Genomic DNA, 26,044 nt, shown 5'->3' with positions numbered 1-26,044 from the left:
TTTGGCTTATTCACGTATAAATGGGACCAATTTTTTTTTTGTATATTTTGAACATAATGCATATAATTGCCTATTCACAGATTTTTTAGAATTTAATATTTTTTAACTTACATTTTTTAATTTTTATAAGTTATTGTTAGGTTAGGTTAGGTTAGGTTATTTTCGTAAATATATAGCATAAATACTACCTATTTTATCTTAGGTCGGATAATATCCGTTTGTTACCTTATCGTTGATCGGACGACTGGTAGAATTACATACGCATCATAGGCGAATCTACAGGGTGTGCCTGGTGTGCCAGGGCACACCCTGCGACTCGTATAAACCTGTGTAAGGCCCATAATACTCATTTCAGACTTCAGTTACAATGATATTGAGTCTAAACATTAAATAATTTCTATTTTAATTTTAATACATTATTATGGGTAAAAATATTGTCAATAAATATTATAATGATAAGCATAGTTAATAAAAGATTAGCAATATTTTCAAGAATAGAGAAAACATGCCTGTTTATTTATAGCACGACTATAGTCGTAATTTGTAGCCATAATCATAGTTATTTTATGTAATTTAATTTTATCAGTAATTATCATTTTTATGGTTATTGACAAAATGAAAAATACTTTATTTCGTATTAAGAGGACGCCACACCCGCTGTGTTGTCTTCGTCGTACAAGTACGTAGCATAGCAAATTTTACGCTCAGCAGATCACGTTTATCTCCGTTATTTTGAAATTTAGAGTGAATTGACCTATTAAAAAAATTAAAGGCAAGATTATTACCGAGTGCATCTCATAGGCTTTTTATTATATTTTAATTTTAAGCCGAGTTATGAGTATTTTTAGATATAAAAATTATTTACAATTTTAAAATACTCATTACTCGCTTTAAAATTAAAATATAATAAAAAACTTATGATATGCACTCGGTAATAATCTTGCCTTTAATTTTTATAATAGGTCAATTCACTCTAAATTTTAAAATAACGGAGATAAACGTGATCTGCTGAGCGTAAAATTTGTTATGCTACGTACTTGTACGACGGAGACAACACATACGGGTTTGGCGTCCTCTTAAGTATTAACATTTAACACAGAAGTATTAAGTATAATATCATATCACCTATTACTATATATCAGTCACCTATATTATATATTTCATACAATTCTTTGTTATTAATAATAATATAAATAAGATGTTATATTAAACTTCCAAGAATTTTAAACATAATTGATTACCAATTTAATTAATGGTTGTAAGTATGTACAAAAAAAAAATTGAGTAACATATATTGAACTTTGCAACTTTGCAATAGTTGCAGTTTATTAAATTGAATAATTTTGAAACATTACATGTGTATTCTACAGCATGAAAAATAGCATCTAAACTAGGCAATAAAAATTAATCTTAATAATATTATTAATGTTATTTCAAATGGTAAACATATTTTAAACATATGATAACTGAGAGGTATTTTGAACTACAGAGGGCTTTTTTGAGGTAAAGGCACACCCTGCAGTGAATTCCTAGATTCGCCTATGATACGCATTGTTATACAATGAGACAGCACAGAATAATTGTATTAGTACGTCGTCGTGTGTTGCGTAAATATGCGGACGTTTATACTTAATAATTTGAATGGTTTTAATAACAGTGTCCAGTATGCCAAAAGTTCAAAGTGAAATTGCCAAGTTTTGTCTAACTAAACTAATATTTAATATTTTAATGTAATAATATGAGCTAATAGTAATAACTAATAAGTAATAATAATAAATTATGAATTATAATAAATAATAATAAAAATTTATTTTTGCGTATTTTGGTAAATAAAATGCATATTTTACAATTTGTTATTCCATATAAATCCTAGCCCTAATTATAAATATATTTGGGCAACAAAGAGTTATTCTTATTAGTCTACTATTACTGTTTATTTACAGAACAAGCATACTATACGATAACACAAAAGCTGTAATAAAATTGTTGTTTTATTTTTCATCACTTGTTAGTTTTTCTTTTAAATCATATTTCCTTTTATATATATATAACGTCCGATTTGAAAAATGGAATAATTTATAATATAAGAGTACCAACAGAATTTCGCAGTCACAAAGTGAACATTTTCTACTTATATAATATTATAATAATACGATTATACAAATCTTTCTATGGAATTAGGAGTTATTTTCATTAATATTTAATTTTTAAATGGTTAAAATATTTGATAAGTCAATAAAATATTCACATTACCTGTGTCAGACTCATTGACGGGCATGCCTATGCTATTTGAGTTGTCGTTGACTAGGAAAGTCTCAGCTGTGGTATTAGCCGTAAAAGTTTGTGGTGATAGCGTGAGATCGTGACCATTGTCCGAATCGAAAAGCTCGAAACCAGGTGAATCTGTGCTTTGACCATCACCTGTAAAAACATGAACATTATTTAAGAAAACATAACCCAAATACAATAATATTCTTTTTTTCAGATCTAATAATTAAATAATTAAATAAATTTGATAAATACTATAGGAATTGATAGAACAGTCTTAGTGTACTTTGTTTTTGAGTTAACATAAAGTAAACTTTTTTCCTATATTACTTATTTAAAAAATTTAAATACCCTTAAAATTATTAACTATAAATTACATTTTAATACTAAAATTGTTTCAAACTAATATGCAGACACAGGCCATCAAACTTTGAGTTAATATACGAAGTTTGGGTTTGTGCATACTTAGTGAGATTGGGTATCAATAAAACTGTTGTGCATAGATTTCCCAACATATTGAAGTTTGTAAGTGTATAATTGTATTTATAATGTATTTGTGCAACTAATGACTTGACCTTGAAAACAAACAAGTTTCCATGAATATTGTGTGTTAAATGTTAATGATGGAATAATCTGCAATCTGCAAATTGTTCTGCCTATAATAGATTTATTCTTATAAGTTTATACCATATAATACTATACAGTATAGTGCACCAAACAATAAATAATATTGTACATTGTACATAAATACATTAAATCTATATTTTTATTTCACATTTTGAAAAATATGGCTGCTGTGTAAAACAAATACACAAATTATATTTAATATACCATCTAAATTAATATTTACAGCATTGTGTGTTGTGATTACAATATTGTACCAAGTCGTAATGGAATTGTTGTAGGTGCGAGTGTGTGTGTAACATTAACAAACATTTGTCGCGGTGAAAACATTTAATTTAGATGGTAATCCCAACTACGTTTGGTTTTGATATTCTGCCAAAAGTTTTTGCCGAGAGACACAATTGTCTTCCGAGCGAAATAATTGCGATGAGTGAGTGTATGATTCTGCAGCGACATTTCAGAAACTGCGCGCCTTTACATTCGCCTAGGAACCACTCTCGGTGTGGTGTATATTATATTACTATACATACGCCGCAGTCTTTGTAATATAATTATAATAACAATCAACATATTTTAACATCACGGAGTATTATTTTATAATAAAATATTATGTTTTTATTGCAGCAGAATTCTATGTAGGTATTATAGCTAGGTACCTAACAAATACGAATTCCAGCGACCCTGTGCTATGCATTAAAACGCTCATAAATCCTGTGCAGTCGGGTTATTGGCATTGAAGGCGTATCAGCCATTATGTATAATAATACAATGTGTATAGTAATAATAAATAATATAATACCTATAATATATATTTATATATTATAATATAACCCTACACGCGTATACATATGAATAACACTGTTTTAGGGGGGAGGGAGTGAGAGGACTGAGAGGAGGGAGTGTCGTGTGAAGAGTTGAGACACGCTATTCTTATCTTCTTGTTTTTCATATAAAATTTCCATTCACGCGCATATTATGTATATTATATATATATATATATATATTCCTCGCGCGCACCGACAATAATCTATAAATAACATTATATTTAGTTATGTATCTACTGTGTACACATATAAGTATATGATATATATATACATATATACTGCATATATGCAAGGTTTACTAGCTATGCATATTCATATCCAGGATACGAAAAAACCTATACCGTGAAATTGCTGACAGTCGAAAACATCCGACCGCGTTCTCTACAAAGGGATGCTGATCATTCGGCAGCCATGTTATTATAATGATATATATTTTACGGAAAACGAATTCTGTTTTTCGGGGAGGTTTTTTTTCCATTAATCAGAAAACTGCAGTGTTTCCAGTATTAAATATACCTATAATAGGTACCAATTCTTTATCGTGTCGGACGGACGTTACAAGTCGTTCGGAGATTGTTTTTACTACGCACGGACGCGCGCGTAGAGACTCTGAAATTTGCGGTTCACAAAAACCTAAGCGTTCGTATATGCGCGCAATTTTGACGGAATTACTTCGCGTGTCAACCGTGAATAATATAAAAAAAACCCTGCAGCGCAACTTTCCCACCACCCATATTTCGCCACTATGTCGGGGGTTCACACGTGCAATAATAACGGTAATAACACGACAACAGTGAGGATATGAGGGGGTGGTAAACCCCGCGACTGGTGCCAAAATGGGCAATATAGTTTCGGAGAGGGGTACTGCAAAGGAAATCCGGCAATGTAATAATATCTCGCGAAATATTATTTGAAATGTGAAGGCAAAAAAAAATGTCATAGAAATGGGCGAAATAAATGGATTTTTGTGAAATAATAAAAAATAATAATATTACGTGCTGTATTTACGGAAATGTTTTGTGTACACGGCTCTAAACTGTAAACCAATGAGGGTCGAGTGAATAACCGTCCGAGATTTGAATAGGCATACACACGGTTTACGTGATTCTTTATTAAAATACTTTATGAGCAGTTTTATTTTTAATTGTGTTTACGTTTGAAACGGTTGACATGAATTAATTAGTTGTAATAATAGCCACAACCACTGTAATATATATATAATATTATTGTGGTGGCTTGGAATTGTTCGCCAATAGTCAATTGTAGTTTTCAATGAATAATAAATTAATTAAAAGCAAAAAGAGTAACTACAATGTTATTAAAATTGTTATAATTTTTGCAAAAAAAAAATATCTGTAAATATGATATTTGTTTTTAATGTTTACATTGCATATACCAGCTCGATTGTTTTTTCATGCATCGAAATTATTATAGTTGAAAATTTTATTTAAAAATCAGTAAAATACAGTTCAGACAAAATTAAAATTATATAAAATTTTCATTAAAATAGTTATTAAACGGTAACTCTAATGAATAAGGTTTATTACATTTTTCCTATATGTGATATCTAAAATGTAAAACAACTAAATTTAAAATAGATTATTAATTTAAATATTTTTACATAGTTCATACCTCAATAAATAAAAAAATTACGAGTAAAGCAGAGAAATGTTAAATTATTAAAAATCTTCCTTATTAGTATAATAATTTAATGTAGTATTACAAGAAAAATAAATCCCAAGATATTAAATTAATTTATTTGTGGATATTAGTAAAAAGTATTTTATTATTTTAATTGAAAATATTAAAAAATGTTTTCTTTGAAAATTCAATTCGTTGAATAATGAAATTAAAAATAAATAAGGGATTTTTTTTATTTTATAAATTGTATACTAAAATAAATCCTTAGTCGAAGTAAGTAATTGTTTTTAAAAATCCACTGTGAGCTGTGAGAACTATTAAAGTACTTAGAGCAACTAAACGGGTATACGTACTTTGTAGGTACGACAACTCCAGGATTTGAAACTAGTAATATAACTTGGAAAATTTGAATTTTATTTTATTTATTATTTTAAGATAATCTAAGTATTATATTGTGCAAATTTATTCCATACATATTTATGCAGCATTTTCTTTGTGCTTATACTAAATTTTAAGTTTTTTTCCACATATATTTTCTTGTTACTTATATGGAAATCAACAACATTAAAATTAAAAATTAATATTTTTACTATTTTAAAGTAATTGTACCGTTAATATTTGATTTAATATAATCTAGTTATTACATTTTTGGTTTTTATTGACTACATTGATATTAGATTCTATAATTTATAAGTAAAAAGTATACATGTAGGCACCATACAATAATATATTATAAAATACTAACCTATTTTAAATAAGTATTTAAAAATAAATTTTTAAGTATGACCCATTTAATGTATTTTGTGTGTTTATTGTTAAATGTAGATATATTTGATAGTTTTGATGGACCATAGTGATGAATAGGTACTACATTTATTTCACTTTTTCGAAATTCTGTATAATTTTATATTAGATACCATGCTTATTGTAATAAGTAATAACAAGTGCATAAATGTACAATAGTAATTTTGATTTTATGATTGTTCGAGTTATAATGGTATATGTAATCCAACTTTACATCATACTTAATAAAACCACTTTAATTATTATTAGTATTATTCTTTTGTTTTGTTTTTTAGTCACGATATTTTATTGCAATCATTATTTAAATATAAAACCATTAACAAAAGAATTCTCGTCAGAATCCCATAAAAAAAAAAATACATACGCGTCTCATACCAATAAGGATGTATCCTTTTCAGCACACGCCTTAACCTGCTGATACTACACACATAGGTACCTATACCTAAATCTAAGCCACTGTTATTATAATATTTTATATACCTCGTGACGTTTACATCCTTCCTATTCACCCGCTTCCAGTTCCTGTCGTTGTTATTAAAAATAATAATAATAATAATAATAATGGCTGTTATGTTTTCAAAAATTAAATCCTGATTAAGTGATAATGTTACAACAAGTACAACAGTACACCAATTTCATTTAAGCCAGCCACCACGAATGAGACCTGTTTTTACATATTTATTTTATCATGACATCATTAAAATATCCACTTTGTGCGTATAGTACATAATATTATTATTATTATTACGTATTTATACGTGGTTATTTTTGATATTATTAATATTATTTTACGGTAAAAAAATGTCCATGATATATCATTGGTTTTATTGTCCAGAACAACTTTTGTCTGAGACATTTTTAAAATATTGTTCACTACTTCCGGTGGGGCTCAGTGAAAAAAATATACAGCTCGGCGCCACATACACATGAACGTTCTCCTCGCTTTTTCCTTCTCCTCACTCGGCCCACTTCATCACTTTCTTGAAAACACGTCGTAACCACATCTCACCGTCAAAAATACTATGTTCGACTGTATGCTGTGTGTTTAAGTGCATATCACAAAACACACATTGGAATTTAATGTCATGGTGTATAGGTGGGAATACAACATTACCGAATACCATAAATATATACCTACTTTTATTATTTATGAACTTACAAATTATATTAAATACTTAGCATATATCTTTCTATTTTAAAATCTGTGCATTATATTTTTGTGGATTAGATGATAAAAATTATTTTTTTAACAATAAAAATTGTTAAGTTATAACAAATAATTTAAAAAATGTCATTAAACATTTTTGTTTTTCATAATAATAATATTAGATTACCTATACGAGTTCCATTGAAATAAAACGTCATTAAAATTTTGTTTCCGACGTTTCCAATTTAGATAGATATATTTTTATCGCCATTATTAAACTAAAAACGTAGTAATTAAAAAAAAAAAATAATAATAATAATAATTTTACATTTTCATTTTTAATAATTAAACTACCAATTTAATCACAATTAAGGTACCTACTGGCTAGGGACCTACTGTAAATGATAAACTTTAAAATTAAATACAAATTATATTGTATTATAAAAGTATAATTATACATGGTAGATTTAAGAGTTTAGGGTAAACTCGTAATTAATATTTCACCTTAAAAGTAAATTTAGTAAAGTAATCACGAGTTGTATAATAACACATACACCCCAAATGTTAATTAAAAAAACAACAGGTTTTTGACTAATGTTTGGTTATCGGAGCCAGACAGAGCTCCCTATACCGTTCTGGCGTTCTAACTTTACTTTATCTACGTACTAAATAACATTGGTCCATTTTACTTCTCAACTGCCCGGCTAGCTCAGTCGGTAGAGCACGAGACTCTTAATCTCGGGGTCGTGGGTTCGAGCCCCACGTTGGGCGATAATGATTTTTTTGTTTTTTTTTCACGAATATTTTTTCACCTTTAGGTATTAATAAATTCTAAAAACATTCGCTATTTGAACACTGGTTCATATACTACGGACGAGAATAAATTCAAGATAGATCGATAAAACTGATTTAAACGGATACGCTTTTATACGAGAAAAAAACATCCCTTTAGAAAATAATAATTACGTCGTCGTCGTCGTCTTCGGACGAAATCACATTTACGCTCCGGTACTCTATAAGAAAAGGGATCGGTACACGAGCGTAAGAACTCTATATACCCATAAAATATACATTATATTTATATATATAAAGAGGCAATAGCTTTTTACATTACACGCATATATATATTTTTATGTTCAGCTTAATAAAATAATAATAATAATAATATAATACTCTTTTTGATCATTCGCGATCGGGTTTTCTGCGAACAACATTCATCCCGTGTCATGTGTTCTGCGGTGGTAGGAGGCTTAAAATATAATATACCATATATTTTTTATTATATTATTATTATTATTATTATTACCGAGAATAGGTCACTGTAGTGTAAAATAATAACAGTGTGTGTGCGTCCGGGCGACTAAGACGATTGAAAAAAGAGATCGGTTTCTTCGTTTGTTAGTTTACCTTATATAATATTATTGTATACATTTCATATACGCGCACGCAGTACCTACGCACTGGAAGAGAGGGATCGACGCCACTCTGTACGAGCGTAGACCGATTTCATACCTATACAATATAATATAGACATTCATTTTTATATTTGGGCGCGCGAGTAGGATAAATTCATCGGTATTGTGAAGTGAGAGAATAATAATAATATTAATATCGTGTCTCAGAAAAAAATAAAAACACGCCCGTAATTCATATTTTTTTGGTCTGTTTTATTTAATATTATTTTCTAGTTAGAGATATTATTAGCTAAGTATTCGTGTTAAAGGATCGACGACGTCATACTGTCTATGTTGCAGCTCCCAAGAACTGCACGCGCCACCGAATCGTTATATTTTAGTAAGTTGTTCGTATAACAAACACGCAATAGTAATTAGAATAATATCCAGTGGCGAAACTAGGTTTAAACTCTGGAGGAGTAGAGGGCTATACCCCGCCATACCTTAAGCTTGGGCTTGGGATTATTCAGAACTGCCCAATATATATTAATTGTATACGTTGGCGGGTTAAACAAATTTACTTTTCGCTATATTAGGTCACAGTATTCACCAAGCTATAAATTAATAAACATTCGTCTTTTACACAGGTTTTATATTTATTCAGTATCATACTATTTCTGTTTCAATATTTGCGAATTTGTTAATAGTTACTCTTATTTTCAGAGTAAATATAATTTGTAATGTATTTGTCTACATGGTATTTACAAATGTTAGATTTGAAAATCGGGGTTATAACATTGAAATTGTATGATATACCTATATTCATTTTTCCATAATACCATTACAATAATAATAATAAATAATAACGCAAATAATGTTTTTTTTTTTTATATACTAAAAATATGCAAAAATATCGGTGGCTAATGAATATCCATATATTTGAACCCTTATAACCAAAGTTAGAAAATAATATGATAAAAATAATAAATTTAATAAAGAAATTGTATCATTACAACATAAAATTATATTATGTATCATAATCATCGAGCAATATTCAATAACGACTACGACGACGACTGCAGTCACGGTCAACGAAACACATATTTTAACAATATTATTAGATATCTTATTACGATGTCATGAAATAGCTGTGGTCCGTATAAGTATAAAGTTCAGTGCAGTGTGCCATTGTTATATTATATTTGTACATAATAATAATAATAATATATGGACTACGGTTTCGATTAATGAAGCGGGTTGTATATATATATATATGTATCATGCATGTATGTATGTATATACATATATTATATTATTATATGCAGTACGTATCAGGGTGTCTCTGATTGATGAATGGATTCCGAACCCACTATCGGCGGCACCGGCGCGTGTATAATAATAACAATAATAATATTACAACATCAAATCGAAATTTATTGGCTTATATAATATATAATATTATTATTATATACCTTGCAGCACGCTTATTGTATCTCGTGCAAAGGATAATAATATTAAAGCAGGTATATAATATACTGTAATGTGTTTATGTGTATGTACAGTACATACAAACATATATTCATAATATTATATTATTGTTCCTAAGCCATTTATACTCAAGTATATAGAGTAGAATATAGTACAGTAGTACACACAAACACACATTTATATATATATAATATTGTGTTTGCGCAGAGAGGCAATGAGAAGATTTGTATATATTATTATATTTCGGACGAAACGCCGACGCTGTGGCGTGTATCGGCGGAGTGTTAAATTTCGTAACATAAATCATGAAATTTATGGCTTCCTCTTCTTTCGATTATCAATTAAACTATACTAAATTCGTGTTGTACAATATTATTATAATTCGACTGCTATATTCATTACACATTTGCGTGTGCGCGCATGTAAAGGGCGAAATTATGTAAAGTTGAAAGTAAAATTTTTAGTAATTATCTATAAATTATTGGGAAACAAAAAATAATTAGTTAAAAAGCGAATGTTTACGCTAAACTAATTTTGACTAAATCGATTCTATTGCTAAGTTGGTTGAAATTCAAAGATGAATTATCATAGATACTTAAAATTGTATTAATATCCCTACTAATAAAATGAAAAATAAATTACTTTTATAGTAATATAAATATTAAATACGAGTACATGATAAAATATACTTGATAATATACTAGGCTGACAAACTGTCTTCTGCGCAGAATCGATTTTCGTATTAGTAGGTAATACGAGTATACTAATATCATATTGAATTTATTCAAATTTAACACAACTATAACTGCGACTTATACCTACTCATTGACCAGGTGGCAGGTACACTCGACACCTACATCCGAACTACATAATATAGCGGTTACCTACCTATTTATTTTCCTATTTTTTTTATTAATCACTCTATTGAAATCGTTTGAAAATTACTACTGAATCTCGATTAACACACTATCATAATGTTTGACAATTTTAATACGCACACAATATTTAGTCCAGCTTTGGCGCAGCTATATTTTCTCGAATATATATATTAATTTGTATCGTTTTGTACAACTTATCGTGGGTTAATGGCATCCACATATGGTACGTCGCATTAAGTGATTTTAATTTTTAAAGCTATCTCGTATTTTTTTACCAGAAACAAATATTCGTTCATTTTATTCATTATTCATACTAATATTCTTTTAGAGCTATATTATATATAATATGGTTTATCGCTAAAAAAAAAATCAGTACATAGCACGAAATACTGGTTGGATTTGTCTCGTTTCTACAATTAATATATTTAAGGTATAGGTACTAGTAATTTTACTTAATTTATCAACCAATAATATCGAAATTGAATCCTTGATTAAAACGGAATCGTAATTTTTCTACATAGATCCCTTCTGAAATTTCAAATACACGTAATATGGCTATACATACGTAATAATATACATATGATATGTATATAGGCTTATTAAAAATATTGTGTATATACATATACTATTATATTATACGGCACATTATTTCTCAGTCATAATATTAAAAATAACAACCGATTTTATAACGCACCATATAACGACGTGTATATAATATTATTATATAGTACCAACGCATTTATTTTTTAATTGCGCGTTTATTTCGCCGTATACATATATTAATGCCCTATAATACCAACTTACCTATATAATAATATGGTGTTGTGTAGGTACATTATATGAAATTATGTATATGATAATATTTTATTTGATGGACACGGGGTCGTTATATTATATTATTATATAATAGTGTTTTTACGTCCAAACGCCATTTGTGGACGCAAAGTTTGAGTGGTATGGGTGTATACAGTATACAGTATACACACATATATATACTTAACACACACACATTAATACATCATATATATATATATATATATATATATATATATATATATATATAAATCACGCGTATACGCATCATACTATCATATTATGTACCACACGTGGTACAGCGCATATTATTTAACACACATCTATAATACAATAATTATACCTATATAGTATATATATATATATATATACATATATTGTATATAATATGTTTATAGTACTGCGAGGTTAGAGATGGTTGAGTAATTAATTACAGTTTATACCGAGTTTTTTTGAATGCTCGGCTGCATATTATATATTCACTAATAAGGTTTTAAAAACAAAAGATGAAAGACATTATATTCACGGCGGTAGCCAGTCGCTCCTCGTCCGACGTCCATTGGGCGCGTACAACGTTTTAAACGTTAACGGGTTGTATACTTTTAGAATTCGAAAACGTGAAAAGTTTTGATTATGACTAAAAAAATTTCAACCCATCAAAAGGGTAGTTGGTGCACCAAAATATTACCATATTATATTATATTATATATGTATCAACGTTAAACTCGATTCCAGAGCACTAATGGTTCGTTTTTTTAATTTCGACGATTAAAACTAAAAACAAAAAAAAAGCTTTTATCGTCAATACTGCAGGTTTAATGCTGATATAATCGTATAACATAATATAAAATATATACTTGCGTAACGTATATAGTATAATATAGAAAGTATATATTATTACATATTCTGTATGGTTATTTTTTTATTGCATCGCGCCGCATTAGATGCGTATAATAAATGACGTTTATGTGGCTATTTGTATCGGATTTACCGACCTCGCAATGTGGATAGTCACCGCCGCGTGTCGTCTTCGTCGTTCCTCCAATAAAAACCGTAAAATTTATTGTCATCGCGCTACGACTTTTCGAAATAAAATTTCACCTAAATCGGATCAAAAAGGTTCAACTACAGCGTCCACGTATAGCGTATAGTGCAATGATATTAACGTAGAGGTATACGCTTGCCTCGTAAGTATACAGCGCGTCCTAGGTAAATGATAATTTACGGGGTAACTTATCACCGGCAAATCTCCAGTTTTCGTCGACTACTTTGCGTTTTAATACCTAACCAACGGCGACGACGACGGCGACAATGACGACGATGGCGGTGGTGACGGCAACGACGACGACTATGGCGGTGGTGACGGCAACGACGACGACTATGGCGGTGGTGACGGCAACGACGACGACTATGCAACGCGCAAAAGGATCTTGCGAAAATCCTGGACATCAACACGAAACCACCCCCACCCCTATACCCACCCCTATCGCGACTTTATATATACGCACGCGGGCCATTTATACATACATTTATTATATACCTATGTATAGTGAAATAATCTCGGCAAATCCCTGTTTTGTAAAATCCTTAGATTTATTCTGTTTTTAAGTAACGAAAAAACCCCGCAAACACACCGAGGGGTTTACCTGCAGGCTGCAGCAACGTTTTCTTCTTCCACCTTCTGCGCACTATTCCACCGATTCATTCGAAAAAAAACTTGGTAAATGTCTTGTTCGGTATACGAATTGTTATTTAACCTTTTTATTATTATAGTTATTACTATTTTTTTTTCGGTCGCGTGCTACGGATTAGAAAGACTGCAGCAGCAGTACGGCATATAGCATTGCCATATACTGTAGTTAACACAACACAAATACCCCTCGTGGCGCGCATTTATCAATAAACCTTGACGTCAACGCAGTCATCGTCTGGCCAAATTAAATAATACAATTTCTTACCACAAAATTAATAATTTATTATGCTTGTCATTGTTTATTTTTATTATTATTATTATTATACGGAACGCACATGAAGCGGCTGTGGGCCACTGAATGGTGGCGGAAAATTCGGGTTTCCGCTGAAGTTCGCTAGAGTTCGATTTTTTCGTGTATACCAGAGCTGCAGTTAGTTCAAAAATAAACAATAACTCAACGATAATAATGGCCCTGTGTTATATATACGACGCGTTCAACGTGGACGGCGGAGACTACAGAGTATAGACGAGGCGAGAAACTCTGCAGAGCGTTCGTCAAAGTTTATTCGACCGATTTAAAAACTCAAACATTCGTTCGGGAGGAGCAGCAGGATATACTATTATATGTCTCAAGATTACGCAGTCCAACTTTTTCTTTTTCTTTTCTACATATACTTTCCTCGTCGCCGGGTTGTTGTTTGGAGAGATAGAGAGATGGAAAGACGTGTATAAAGTGTATTGTGTACCCGCGCACGCAAAAACACACCAACACACACACAAATACGTATACATAAGTTACGTGCACATCGAGTAAGTTAAACCCGTTTAAAGCCAACCCGTGCAATGTACGTGTGTGTAAGAAGTGTGTATGTATGATGTGCGTTATTCTTGTTTTCGACACGTGCGACGACCCACAAGGGATTTACAGGGTTTTACGTGAAAAACGAGTCTATATAATAATAGCAATAATATTATATTTATTATTATATACAAGTATATTGTTGTTATTATTCTAAGTTGACTATGTATCATCCCGTGTTACCAGACGAAGACGCGACGACAATAATAATAATAATAATAATTATTATTATTTTTACGATATATAAGTTAAGGTCTCGCTCAAAATTCAACCCTACACCTATATCATGTATGATGATATTAAGTTTGAAAAGTAAATCGTAATGTTTATATAAAAACAGCTTGCTTTTGTTTTTCGACTAACCATTTGAAATAATTTATATAGATATGTACAGATTTGTCTCAGTCAGCCTTATTGTGAAACAAACACTCGTTTCCTCCCCCTTCCCGCCCATGAACAACTTAACATTTTACCCGGTCCCGGTGTGGCGGTGTCGTGGGAATTAAAAATTTGTTGTGTAAAAATGTATTATAGGCTACCGAGTAGACGTATACAATATACATAGTTCACATAATCCAATGTTTAGTTTCAAATTCAGAGATGTAAATACAAAATAAATGTTAATGTGTGTGTGGAAAAAAAAACATAATTTATTAACAACATTTTTATTTTAATAATGAGTTTATTTTAATTATTATATTAGAATTTTCAATTATACTTAAAAATTATATTTTTAAATACGTATTTACTTTTGGTATCCTATTTATGGAGTGACCTACAAACTTCTGTTTTCCAAGTGAAGACCATTTCTTTAGTGTAAAATGTTAAACCTCAGTGATTTTTTTTTTTTATATACGTTGATATTTATGAATTGAAATTTGAACGAATAGTATTTAAATTATTAAAGTTAAGGATAATAGTCCATGATAACATTTTTTTAAATATGCAGGCTATGACGATAATAGTAATTAGTGTTTTTTTTATAATTCCCAAAATTTTCCAAGCATATTAAGTACGACTATACTAAAAATTGCATATTTTTCATATGTTATGTAAAACTCAGAGACAGCTGGTTTGAATTTTAAGTTAGATGCATGAACATAAAAAAAATCATCTTTTTCATAATTTACTGGGAAAATAGGTTGATATCATTTGGAAGAAAAATAAATCTATACCGTCACAATAATCTCTTTAAATGCCGAGTGTATTAAGATATTTAAAAAATAAGAATTTTAACAACTACATTCACCTTGTATGATTATATAAATATATAAATATATATTTTTTCAATATGAAGTGAAACTTTAGTATGGTAATATTAAAGTAATTTTTGAAAAATAATGTTCAAGTTTATATAGTTAAACTGTAGATACCTTATTGCTTAACCTTACCTAATACCTACATGCAATTATTTATTATTTATTTAATTTATTGCTAAAAATATTAGGCCACCAAAAATACTGCAGATACCTATCCAAATCAACTAAGAATCACTAATTGCATGATTTTTACAACTATTTAATTAATGATTAAACAATATCGGTAATTAAAACAATTTTGGTACACCGATGACATAATATACTACTAGCACTAAATTTAAATTGCTACTACTACTACTACTACTACTACTAATAATAATAATAATAATAGTAATAATCATAATAAAAACTTCGGGACAGAATTCAAACATTTAATTTTCATTGCATATTATATTAATCGACTGTTATTATAAATATATGAAAGTAGAAAAGTAGGTAATATATCATTAGGTATACAATAATGGTTACTTTTAGAAGAGAGGGAGGGGTTTTAATTATAGAAAATGAATATATTATATGAAAATAAAAAGCTTGAACATGTATAGATTAAAACATTACATTGCTCTATAAATATAAAGCAAAAATGTAAGTGAATATGGTTATTATTTTTTTTTTTACATAGTTAACTTGCCAACGTATTTAATCTGTTAGAGTTTAAAACTATCGTAATCAAAATAGTGTATTATTAAAGATAATAGTGTGTGTTGAACTGTTGAACATGTGCCAAACATACACTTCGCTTGTACATTTTTCAATTGTAGTTTTTTATAAGACGTTTAGTAAAACTTAGTTTCGTTACATGACTTCAAAGACACGTTATATAGAAAAAGACGTCGGCATTCTTTCAAAATTATAATTCAAATTCAATTTTTGTCTCGTAGTCTCGTTGTAATACTATTATTATTATTATATCATAGATTAGTGAGGTAAGTAAAGCTAAAAATAAAAAAATGGTATAAATAAAAAATTGTTTTACCTATTTAAGTTTTTAAAACCAGAACATTTATTTGATATGATAAACATATAAACTAAAAAGATTTTATCTAAAATATGATTATGAATCGATCAGATATATATGTTATATGAATTATAACTTCATTGTTGATTTTTGAAATATTTATTGTGAGTTACAATAGACGGATAATATTCCCCTTCGTTTCCTGTTACTATATGAATGGTCTTTATTGTGTTTCTTGATATTTCTCCTCGTAAATTCAGTTGTAATAGTAAGCATGTAATACCTATACTAAATCACTGATATTAATAATATTTGTGGATAAATAATCCATATATCAATTACTTCTATCAGTTACATTTCTATTATGTTATAGAAGTCTTAAGCATTTATAAAAGAGATATAATATGATTTTAAAAGGGAAGGAAATTGTTTTCGTCCATAAAAATGATTTTGATTAAATTAAGGTATTTTATTATAACATTGAAACGCTATTCAATAGTATACCTAATTATAACAAATATTTTAAAATAATTTTAAGTTAAGTTGGTACGAGTTAAAATCGTGAATATACTTGAATAATATAAAACATACAAATATTTTCCTTTCGCTCGTTCATAGTTTTACATCAAAATTTGAAAGTATATTTGCATTGTAATCACATGGGTTTATGGAATATTTTTGAAAATGATAAATACTTTCCTTGCTACACTCACTGGCTAAGTAGCCTTTCTGCAAGCAAAGATAGGTTTAAAAATAAAATAATGGTTAACGGCGTTTTATATAGGCAATTTAGCTACACCACTCCCATATTACTTTTTTTTAGTAAAATATCATAAATTCATAACATTGTTTTATTGATTTTTAATCAGATAAAGCAAATTGGATTAAGAATTTGGACGATTACTCGTGTACCTATTTATATACTTTTTAAAAATATCAATTAATGGAACGGCTTTATAGTAATATAATATTCAAGGAACAATCATATTTATCAGGAACTATTGTTTAAAATACTACTTCAAAAGGTATATAAAATATTTAAATTTTAAATGTACTGACGACTGACGAACACAAAAAATCAATATTTCAAACGTAATTTTTAATAATTTTACATACGAAAAATTATAGGAAAATTGGCTTTACAATAACTACAGAATATTCGTATAAATCTATTTAAAATGTGATAAAAATGTTTAGTCAGGTTAAATGTAAAAAAAAAAATTGAATCAAATATACAAAAAAGTATAGAAGTTTAACTATTTTTCTGTAAATAGTTTTTTTTTCTATTTATATACTTTATACTTGAAATTAATTAGTAAACTAAATTGTATTATTTTAAATCTCTTTTATATTGTCTAATTATTTGAAATTATATAAGTATTTTTGTATATGTTTTAAACTATCAAGGATATTTTAATCATTGTATGTAGTGTATAGATAGTGTAGTGTATACATAATTATTCTTAGAATACAACTGAGGTTAATTTCAACAATTGAATTTTAATACAACGATATTACAGTTTTTAAATATGAGATATGATTAGAGTTGCATTTTTTTTTTTTTTTGAAAATATTCAATAAATACGTCTTTAAAAAAAAAAAAAACAATACTCTCTGAAGACCAATTTACAACATTCAAAAAAAAAAAAAAAGTAAACGGTTTTAATAAAATATTAACAATGCAATTCAGTAGGGTCCTCTTATGAAAAATGTGATATTTTTTTACATTTATTTATATATGTATACTAACATATAAATATTTCATATTTACATATTTATACACCATAAATTTTATTATATTTATATAGTCTTATTTTAATACTTTAGAGTTGAGAGTACACTAAAATATTGTTCTCAATATTAATTTTTTTACCATAGAAAATAATGTAATGGCTGTTGAACATTTTTTTTTTTTTTTTTTTTAAATTAAATATTTTATTTTATTTTAATTTTTATTAAGCATATTTACAATCTATACAATTTGTACAATAAGTAAATTTGATAATAGGTATTAAATGACTTGAATGTCTTGAGGGGGGAAAACCGTCCATCAACAGTACCTCCTATTTAATTTGATTGGTTCAATATGGAGACCGTTAGGCAAGAGCGTCTCTTGACCATTTTCTTTTTAACCTCCTCGGAGGATTGTTGTGGATGGTTATAGAGGACATGCGGGAAATTAGAGGGTTTGGGTTCGAGTGCAGTTTGGAGTGAAACTTTTTGTAGTGACGAGTTGTGATTTCGTCGACTGTTGGGATTTGGAGATCTTTGTGAAGTGCGTCGTTGGTCATGTACTATGGGGCTCCGGTTATTTGTCTAAGACATATAGACTAGAAAGTCTGTATGGGTTTTATATTGGAAGGTTTGGCTTGGCCCCAGATTTGGATACCATATGACCAGAGGGGGGTAATAATCGTCTTGTATATTAATATTTTGTTTTTTAAATTCATTGAAGGAGACGGAGGATAATAATAATGGAATAATAATAATGATAATAATAATAATAATAATAATAATAATAATAATAATGGACGGAGGAGATGTAGACGTGTGTTTGCTTGTTTTCTTTTCTGTTTTGTGTGTTGGGCCCAGGTAAGTATTTTATCTAAATGAACTCCGAGGTATTTGGTTACATTTTGGATAGTAATTGGTGAGTTATTGAGCAAAAGTTGAGGACATTCGTTTTTTTTCAGAGAAAAATTTATTTGAACTGATTTGTTTTCGTTTATTTTAATTTTCCATTTTTGAGTCCAATCGGAGATAAGATTTAAGTGGTATTGTATATCGTGGGTGGCTATGTTTGGTAGGTCACTTCCCTGGGGTACTCCCGCTTTGATTTTATGGTAGGCAGAGTAGGAATTGTTAAATTTAACAGTGAAATATCGGTCTTCAAGATAAGATTTTAGGATGAGGGGAGCCGGTAGAAACGATTTTAATTTGAACAATAATCCGTCGTGCCAGACGCGATCAAATGCTTGCGCAATGTCAAGGAAAAATTAAATATTTAATTTATAATTTACGCTGATATGGCTCAAGCCAAAGATAATTTGTTTGGATTTCAAAAAATATACATCGGTGTATTATACATTATAGGAGGTCGTCGTGGTAATATCACCAATATTGTGATTAATTTCATTGAATGTTAAAGAGTTTTCAGCAGTAATTACTATTTAATACTAATTTATATTTACAAGTTCCTACTTCCTATTTTCGTATAACATAAACAATTATCTGAATAATGTATAATATTCTAAGAAAATGTTTGTGTTTTTTTCATCGAATTCGCCGTCACCGAAATCATCATTATTTCCATTATTATTACTATTATTATGTAAATTCTAATATTTTTAGCTAGAGTAGGACAATTTCGGTATTCGAATTGGTATAATATACAATATGAACTCGGGTCCGAACAAACACCATAGCGCCGCCGGGGTCGCGCGCTCCATTTCAGCCAGTCACGTCATGTCAGTATATAACATGGACGATGTAAAATATTCTATATACCTTTGAAAAGGCTGTACAAATATCATAATGGCCTTCACTCTGTCAGCCACTACCTATTCTTCCCCAGCGCGTATGTGTATAACCTCCATCGACGCTACCGGTACCGTATATACACGCGTATTGCAACTCTCGATGTTTGGTTTAATATTATACATATGAATATATACACTACCTATATACAATATACATACATATATTTATCATACGCCGCCGTATGTATGTGTACAAACAACACACGGAATACAACGCGAACAAACAACGGCGCACGAGATTTTATTTTTTTCCTTCCGGACACGGCAAAAACAAGCGTTTCCCTCTCATACCACCCACTCATTGATTATGTATATATAAGCTGTATACATGTAATATGTGTATACAATGTTATAGGGCACATTATATTATTAGAAAAATATTGCACTGGGGTGTACGGCAGCGGACAGCTACGCTTTAACCGGAGTCAGCGCGTGGTGGTGTATAAGAGGACGTTTAAGTTCAGAGGAAATGGAACACGAGGAAGTGGTGGATTCATATTGAAAGAAAACATCCCTTGTTGACCCTTTCGACTAACGAGATCCTCGCTCGGGGGCTGCTTTATAACCACCCGCACCCCATTCCTCTACTCCCTGCTTGTCCATCGGTTATTTTTGTTTTTCACGTCGCGTTTGCACTCCCCGTTTGTGGTAGTCGGTCCACGCCAGTTTGTTGGTTATTTTTATTATTTATTTTATTGAAACGTAAGCTGTGCGCCAACACACATACACACACACATACATACTACATTTGATTTAATTTCGGAGTAGAGGGCTTGGTCGTATTATTTTTCTATCGGCTATCCGGTGGGGCAACGGAATTATATAAATTACATAGAGAGAGAGAAAGATCAACACTGAAATCCAAACGAATATACGCTTACCAATCCCTTGCATTCCTATATCAGAGTTTCTCCATTTTTTTTCTAATTATAGTTTATTTTTTCTCGTAAAACTTGTAAAGCTTGTTTGAAAAGTTATGAATTAAAAATTTATAAATATAAATTATTATATGCGCTCAATCAATATCACCAATTCACTAGCCCGATAATAAAGCACGTCCTGTGTTGTAGTTTAAATTTTATTATAAAAAAATTACTTTATAAAATTCACTATATTGGATCTAAATACTACGTGTTGAGCGTTCCTTTAAAGTTCATGCACATAATGTAACTAATAAAAAGAAAAAGAAAAAGAAGTACGATTCGGCTGTAAAACAAAGTAAAATACAATAAAATATTATACGAGTGGTATATATAACTCGATTGAACATTTTATTTCTGGTATTTTAGTATTCTGGAATTCAGTAAATTCTGTACAGTAACCAGCAATCTCCATTTTACAAAACTTTTGAGGAGGTATTTCTTATATATGTATATATTTTGGTTTATTTATTATATCGTTATATTTATCACATCTTTAATTGATATTGAGCAAAGAATTTAATTTTAAAAGTAAGATTTAACTATGGTTTAGGTTATATAGTATATTATATATGAAAAATAACAAATTTTTCATTTAATCTAAGAATTTGCTCACATGACTGTAAATTAAGGTGTTTAAAACCTCTTAAACAAAGAACCAAGCATTATATAAGTGTTTTGCGTAACTGAGTTGAAGAAAAACACACTATTAAGTTTTAATAAATAATATTATAAGCGAAGTACAATTCATGTTTTGTGTAAACCCTGCTACCTATTTATATAATTTATAATTTAATCCAAATATTAAATGAAGTAAATAAAATGTTATTGTTATATTATGGACATTACAGTAGGTACCTACTTTACTTAATATTTCATATGCTTTCTGCAGAGTAAAAATATACCACTGTTCTTACACCGAATATTTTGTATCAAATATCTCTATAATATTTAAATATTATATGTTATTTCTTATAAGTTATAAGTGTTATCCAGTGATCGTTATTGTACAGAAAAAAAAACAACTTTTTGCTTTATCATAAATTGTGAACTCGTGATTTTTAGCAAAAAAATGAGCTATCAAATTGAACCGGACCTTTGATTATTACAATACTCGTAATCACTCACGCATACCTGGTCCATATTTAATTGTTTGACGAAAACTTTACACATTACCTAGCTACGTTTATTAATCGTATGTATTTCTCTCAACAACTATAATAAAGGTGATAACAATGGGAAGAGTTTTGAATTTATATTCTTTCACAGAGCTTTTTAAAACATCTCAATTGTTGAATCTTCGCAGATCTATCACCGCCGAAAATAAAATGTATATAATATAATATATACATTTTTTTATACAAATGTGCATAATATGATGTATACAACAATAGTTTCGTACTGTAAATAAAAGTGTTATGTCGTAGACTGATTTTGAATCTGAAGAATGATTTTACGAGTTGTACGAAAAATATTCATGGGAATAAGTTCCAGATGTTAATCAAAATATACATTTTTTCAGGAATCTCTGCGGGGTTGTTAGAATGTGTAAAAGGGTATAGAGTAATATTATTTTTTATCTCACATGTGTATTTTAGTTACTACAGAATGCACGGCGCATGGAAAGTGGATACACATTACGATGGAAAATGCGTCCTTAAAACTGAAGTCTCTCAAAAACTATAATGTTACACAAAGAAAATGTACACGTTTATTATTCTTGTATAGATACATGACAATCCTAAATATAAAAGATGATGGCGAGCAAAAAATTGTTAAATTCCATGAAATTTCTGAGCTTTCGTTGCAATCCGAAATAGATAAATTCAGTTTTATAATCTTTGTGCTCTACAACATATTTTTGAACTTGTGAAATATGTACGTCAGACAGTAATAATCGTTAATTCACATTGCATGGATATAGTTTGAATTCATTGTTACTGAACCTTGGATATTCTTACCGAGCAAATCGTCATGAACGTGCTCCTTGATAAACTTCAAAAGATTAAAATGCACGAGATTATAAATAGGTACCTGTTGAATGGATTGTGAATATCACAAAAATAAAAATAAATATTGGTTTACAACAAAAACTTATTATTAATATTATTAAATATTTTCTTCTTATCTGCGCAGTCACCCCAGGCCCGTAAATCGTAAATTAATACTAAAAAGTATGGCATTATGATCGAGAGGGTTTAACAAAGAAAAATTCAACTTTAAATTTCAAACATTGTCAATAACAGTAATGTAACCTACACAAAATAGAGGCTTTTTCAAGGCTTTGTGGTAATACGTTTTTGAATTATATAAGCGATGAAATAGCGGTGGGGTGGAAAAAAAATATTTCTCCAAACGTCTCTTACGCTTAGCAGATTATTGTCGGAAAAAAAACACTTTAAAAATACATAATATTATATATATGAAAAACAACAAACAAACAAAATAAAATAAAAGGATAAAGAAAATATTTTAATCGTACAAGCAGGCAAGAATTTTTTTTATTTATTTCGCTTCGGGAACTTTTTGGTCCGTAGGACATGCGTTTTTTCCGAGAAAGTCTCAAAGGATCGTATGCGTAGGATTCGATGAACGTTCGTGACCACTCCAAAACGCACGTGACCTCGTTCACGACTGCATGTATTATTATTATAATGCCCAAATACGCCTTGAATTTTTCCAGACCGCCAAGAAACGCCTTTCAGATTAAAAAAAAGTTCTCACACACATCCCATTATATTTACATCAGGTATACGCGTGTTCCTTTTTATTTTATACAATTTTAAAATTCGATTTGTAATACCTATTAGATCCTGAGTGGGGTGAAGGATGTATTGATTTTATCATGATGAGTGTTTTTTTTTAAAATTTTTTTTTGTGTCTGTCATCATGTTTTGGAGCAGTAAAAGTACTTCGATACGTTTGAAAATAAAATGTAAATTGTTCGGCTTTAATATACACGAGAAAATGTTATGTATTCGAAACTCTTCATATAAGGCCCACGAAAAACATGTTTTCATAATATAATTTACGTTATAGAAATATCGTTTACATTAAGTGGATTGTCTTGTTTACAAAGAGATAAGTATTAAATATGAAACGAGTAATTTATTTTCCTAAAATCTTTTTATTATATTTTTTTTTAAGTTTTTCATACTTTTATATTTTAGCATAACATTCAGAAGTTTAAAACTTTTTTATAAATTTGTTTTGAATAAAAAATATGTTTTTCTATATTTAAGCAACGAGCCTCATTGTGCGTATAATTAAAAAGAATAATAATACTTTTTCTAGACATAAAACGTTTTATAAAATTGTTCATTTTGTGAGTAGGTTAAAAATATATACATGAAAAATAATTGACAAGGTGTGGAATTACATCATGCGGATTTCGATTTGGTACAAAATCTATACAACTAATACGTCTTGAAATAAAATGATTATATAATACTAACTCAATACAAAAATAACAGTGAACTTTGTTTAAACGGGCAGGACATTTTTGATGTTATTATTATTAGTTAAATCAACAGAAACAATTAAGGTTTATTAGTAATTTAGTATTATTTTTTTACTATAACATATTTAATATTTATACAAAATAGTAATAACATGTGATGTGGTTGTGTTTATAATTTCAAATATTAATAAATTATATTAATTAGCATATAGTATATATGATATACTTTGTCATGGTGGCCACTAAAACCGTTTGAAACAGACAGCCTATAATAATACTAAGTATACCTACATACAAAAAAAAAACAGTAACAGTAATAATAATAATAATAGTAATAATAATAATAATAATGATAAAATATCATTCTGTAGTTTTTTAGAGTACGCGTTTTAGTCTAATAACTATAATTACACAGGTAATATTACATAAAAATTACCTAACCTAACCATGGTAACGAAAACTATGGTTCCCCAAAAAAATAAAAATTAGTGGTAGTTCTGATAACCTGAAACTCATGGTTAGAAACGAATGGCTCTTAGCAGGAAAATTTTTTTGTAGAATCCATGACGTCATATCTCATGAAACTGTGATAAGACGGACTATGATGTGCATGTGCAAAACAAAAAAAAAATATTTTATTATCATGTAAACCTGCAGTAACTTCAACATCTTTAACATATGAATTAGCTGTTGATAATGGTTTCCTACAACCAAACGAAACTCAGCCAAAGTTAGATGAAAATACAGATAATACAGGAGAAATCACAAATAAGTTAGAGTCAATACTGGGAATGGTGAATCGTACCAAGTTAAATGACATAGATCAAAAATATATAATAAAACAATGTGATAAAATAATTTCGAAATTGGCCAAAAATACAGATTTTAAAAATACTTCAAATGTAGGAAAGAAGAGAAATATTGAACCTCAAGCCAGATTTTTTACCAACAAAAAAAAAGAATTGAACCACCTACTTTATCATCTAATGAGAGTAAGCATATTAGAGAAATTTTCCCACCAAGATCGTATCATCTGGCAAGGTCATCAAGTTTCAGACTTTCAGTTGAAGTTTGAAAAACAAAACATTGATATTCTCGTTATCATTGTTATCATAGTCCGTCTTATCACAGTTTCATGAGATATGACGTCATGGATTCTACAAAAAATTTTTCCTGCTAAGAGCCATTCGTGGTTAGAAAGCGGTATCAATATGCCACAGTAGTATGCCTATATACCATAAGTCAGAGATAAGAATCAAATTCTACAATATTTTTAACCAGTTACCACTATTACCGCGTTTAGTACACTGACATAAATTTAATTCAGTCACTTCATCACAATGACTTTTTTTCCTAAAATGCGGTTCACGTTGTCAAATTTATATTGAACCTAGATGGTTCGTCACAGCCATAGA

General features: G+C 29.1%; 1 protein-coding gene and 1 non-coding gene across 4 annotated transcripts in view; one reads left to right on the top strand and one right to left on the bottom strand.

Moving 5' to 3' along the window:
• LOC107164382 (uncharacterized) overlaps positions 1-26,044 on the bottom strand; it is a 277,547-nt gene that overhangs the window by 127,236 nt on the left and 124,267 nt on the right. For all 3 annotated transcript variants that reach the window (XM_089228629.1, XM_089228631.1, XM_089228630.1), the window contains exon 4: positions 2,254-2,421. In XM_089228629.1, the coding sequence (XP_089084755.1) occupies positions 2,254-2,421 (168 nt within the window). The remainder of the gene's footprint in view (positions 1-2,253; positions 2,422-26,044) is intronic.
• TRNAK-CUU (transfer RNA lysine (anticodon CUU)) lies at positions 8,007-8,079 on the top strand. The gene has a single exon. It is a non-coding gene; the product is annotated as a tRNA-Lys (tRNA).

The sequence above is a fragment of the Diuraphis noxia genome, unplaced genomic scaffold (assembly GCF_037042655.1).
Source record: "Diuraphis noxia isolate RWA-SAM2 unplaced genomic scaffold, SU_Dnox_SAM2 contig0005, whole genome shotgun sequence".
Lineage (NCBI taxonomy): Eukaryota > Metazoa > Arthropoda > Insecta > Hemiptera > Aphididae > Diuraphis > Diuraphis noxia.
Note: the sequence above shows the minus strand (reverse complement) of the source record. Positions and strands in the feature narration are given on the sequence as shown.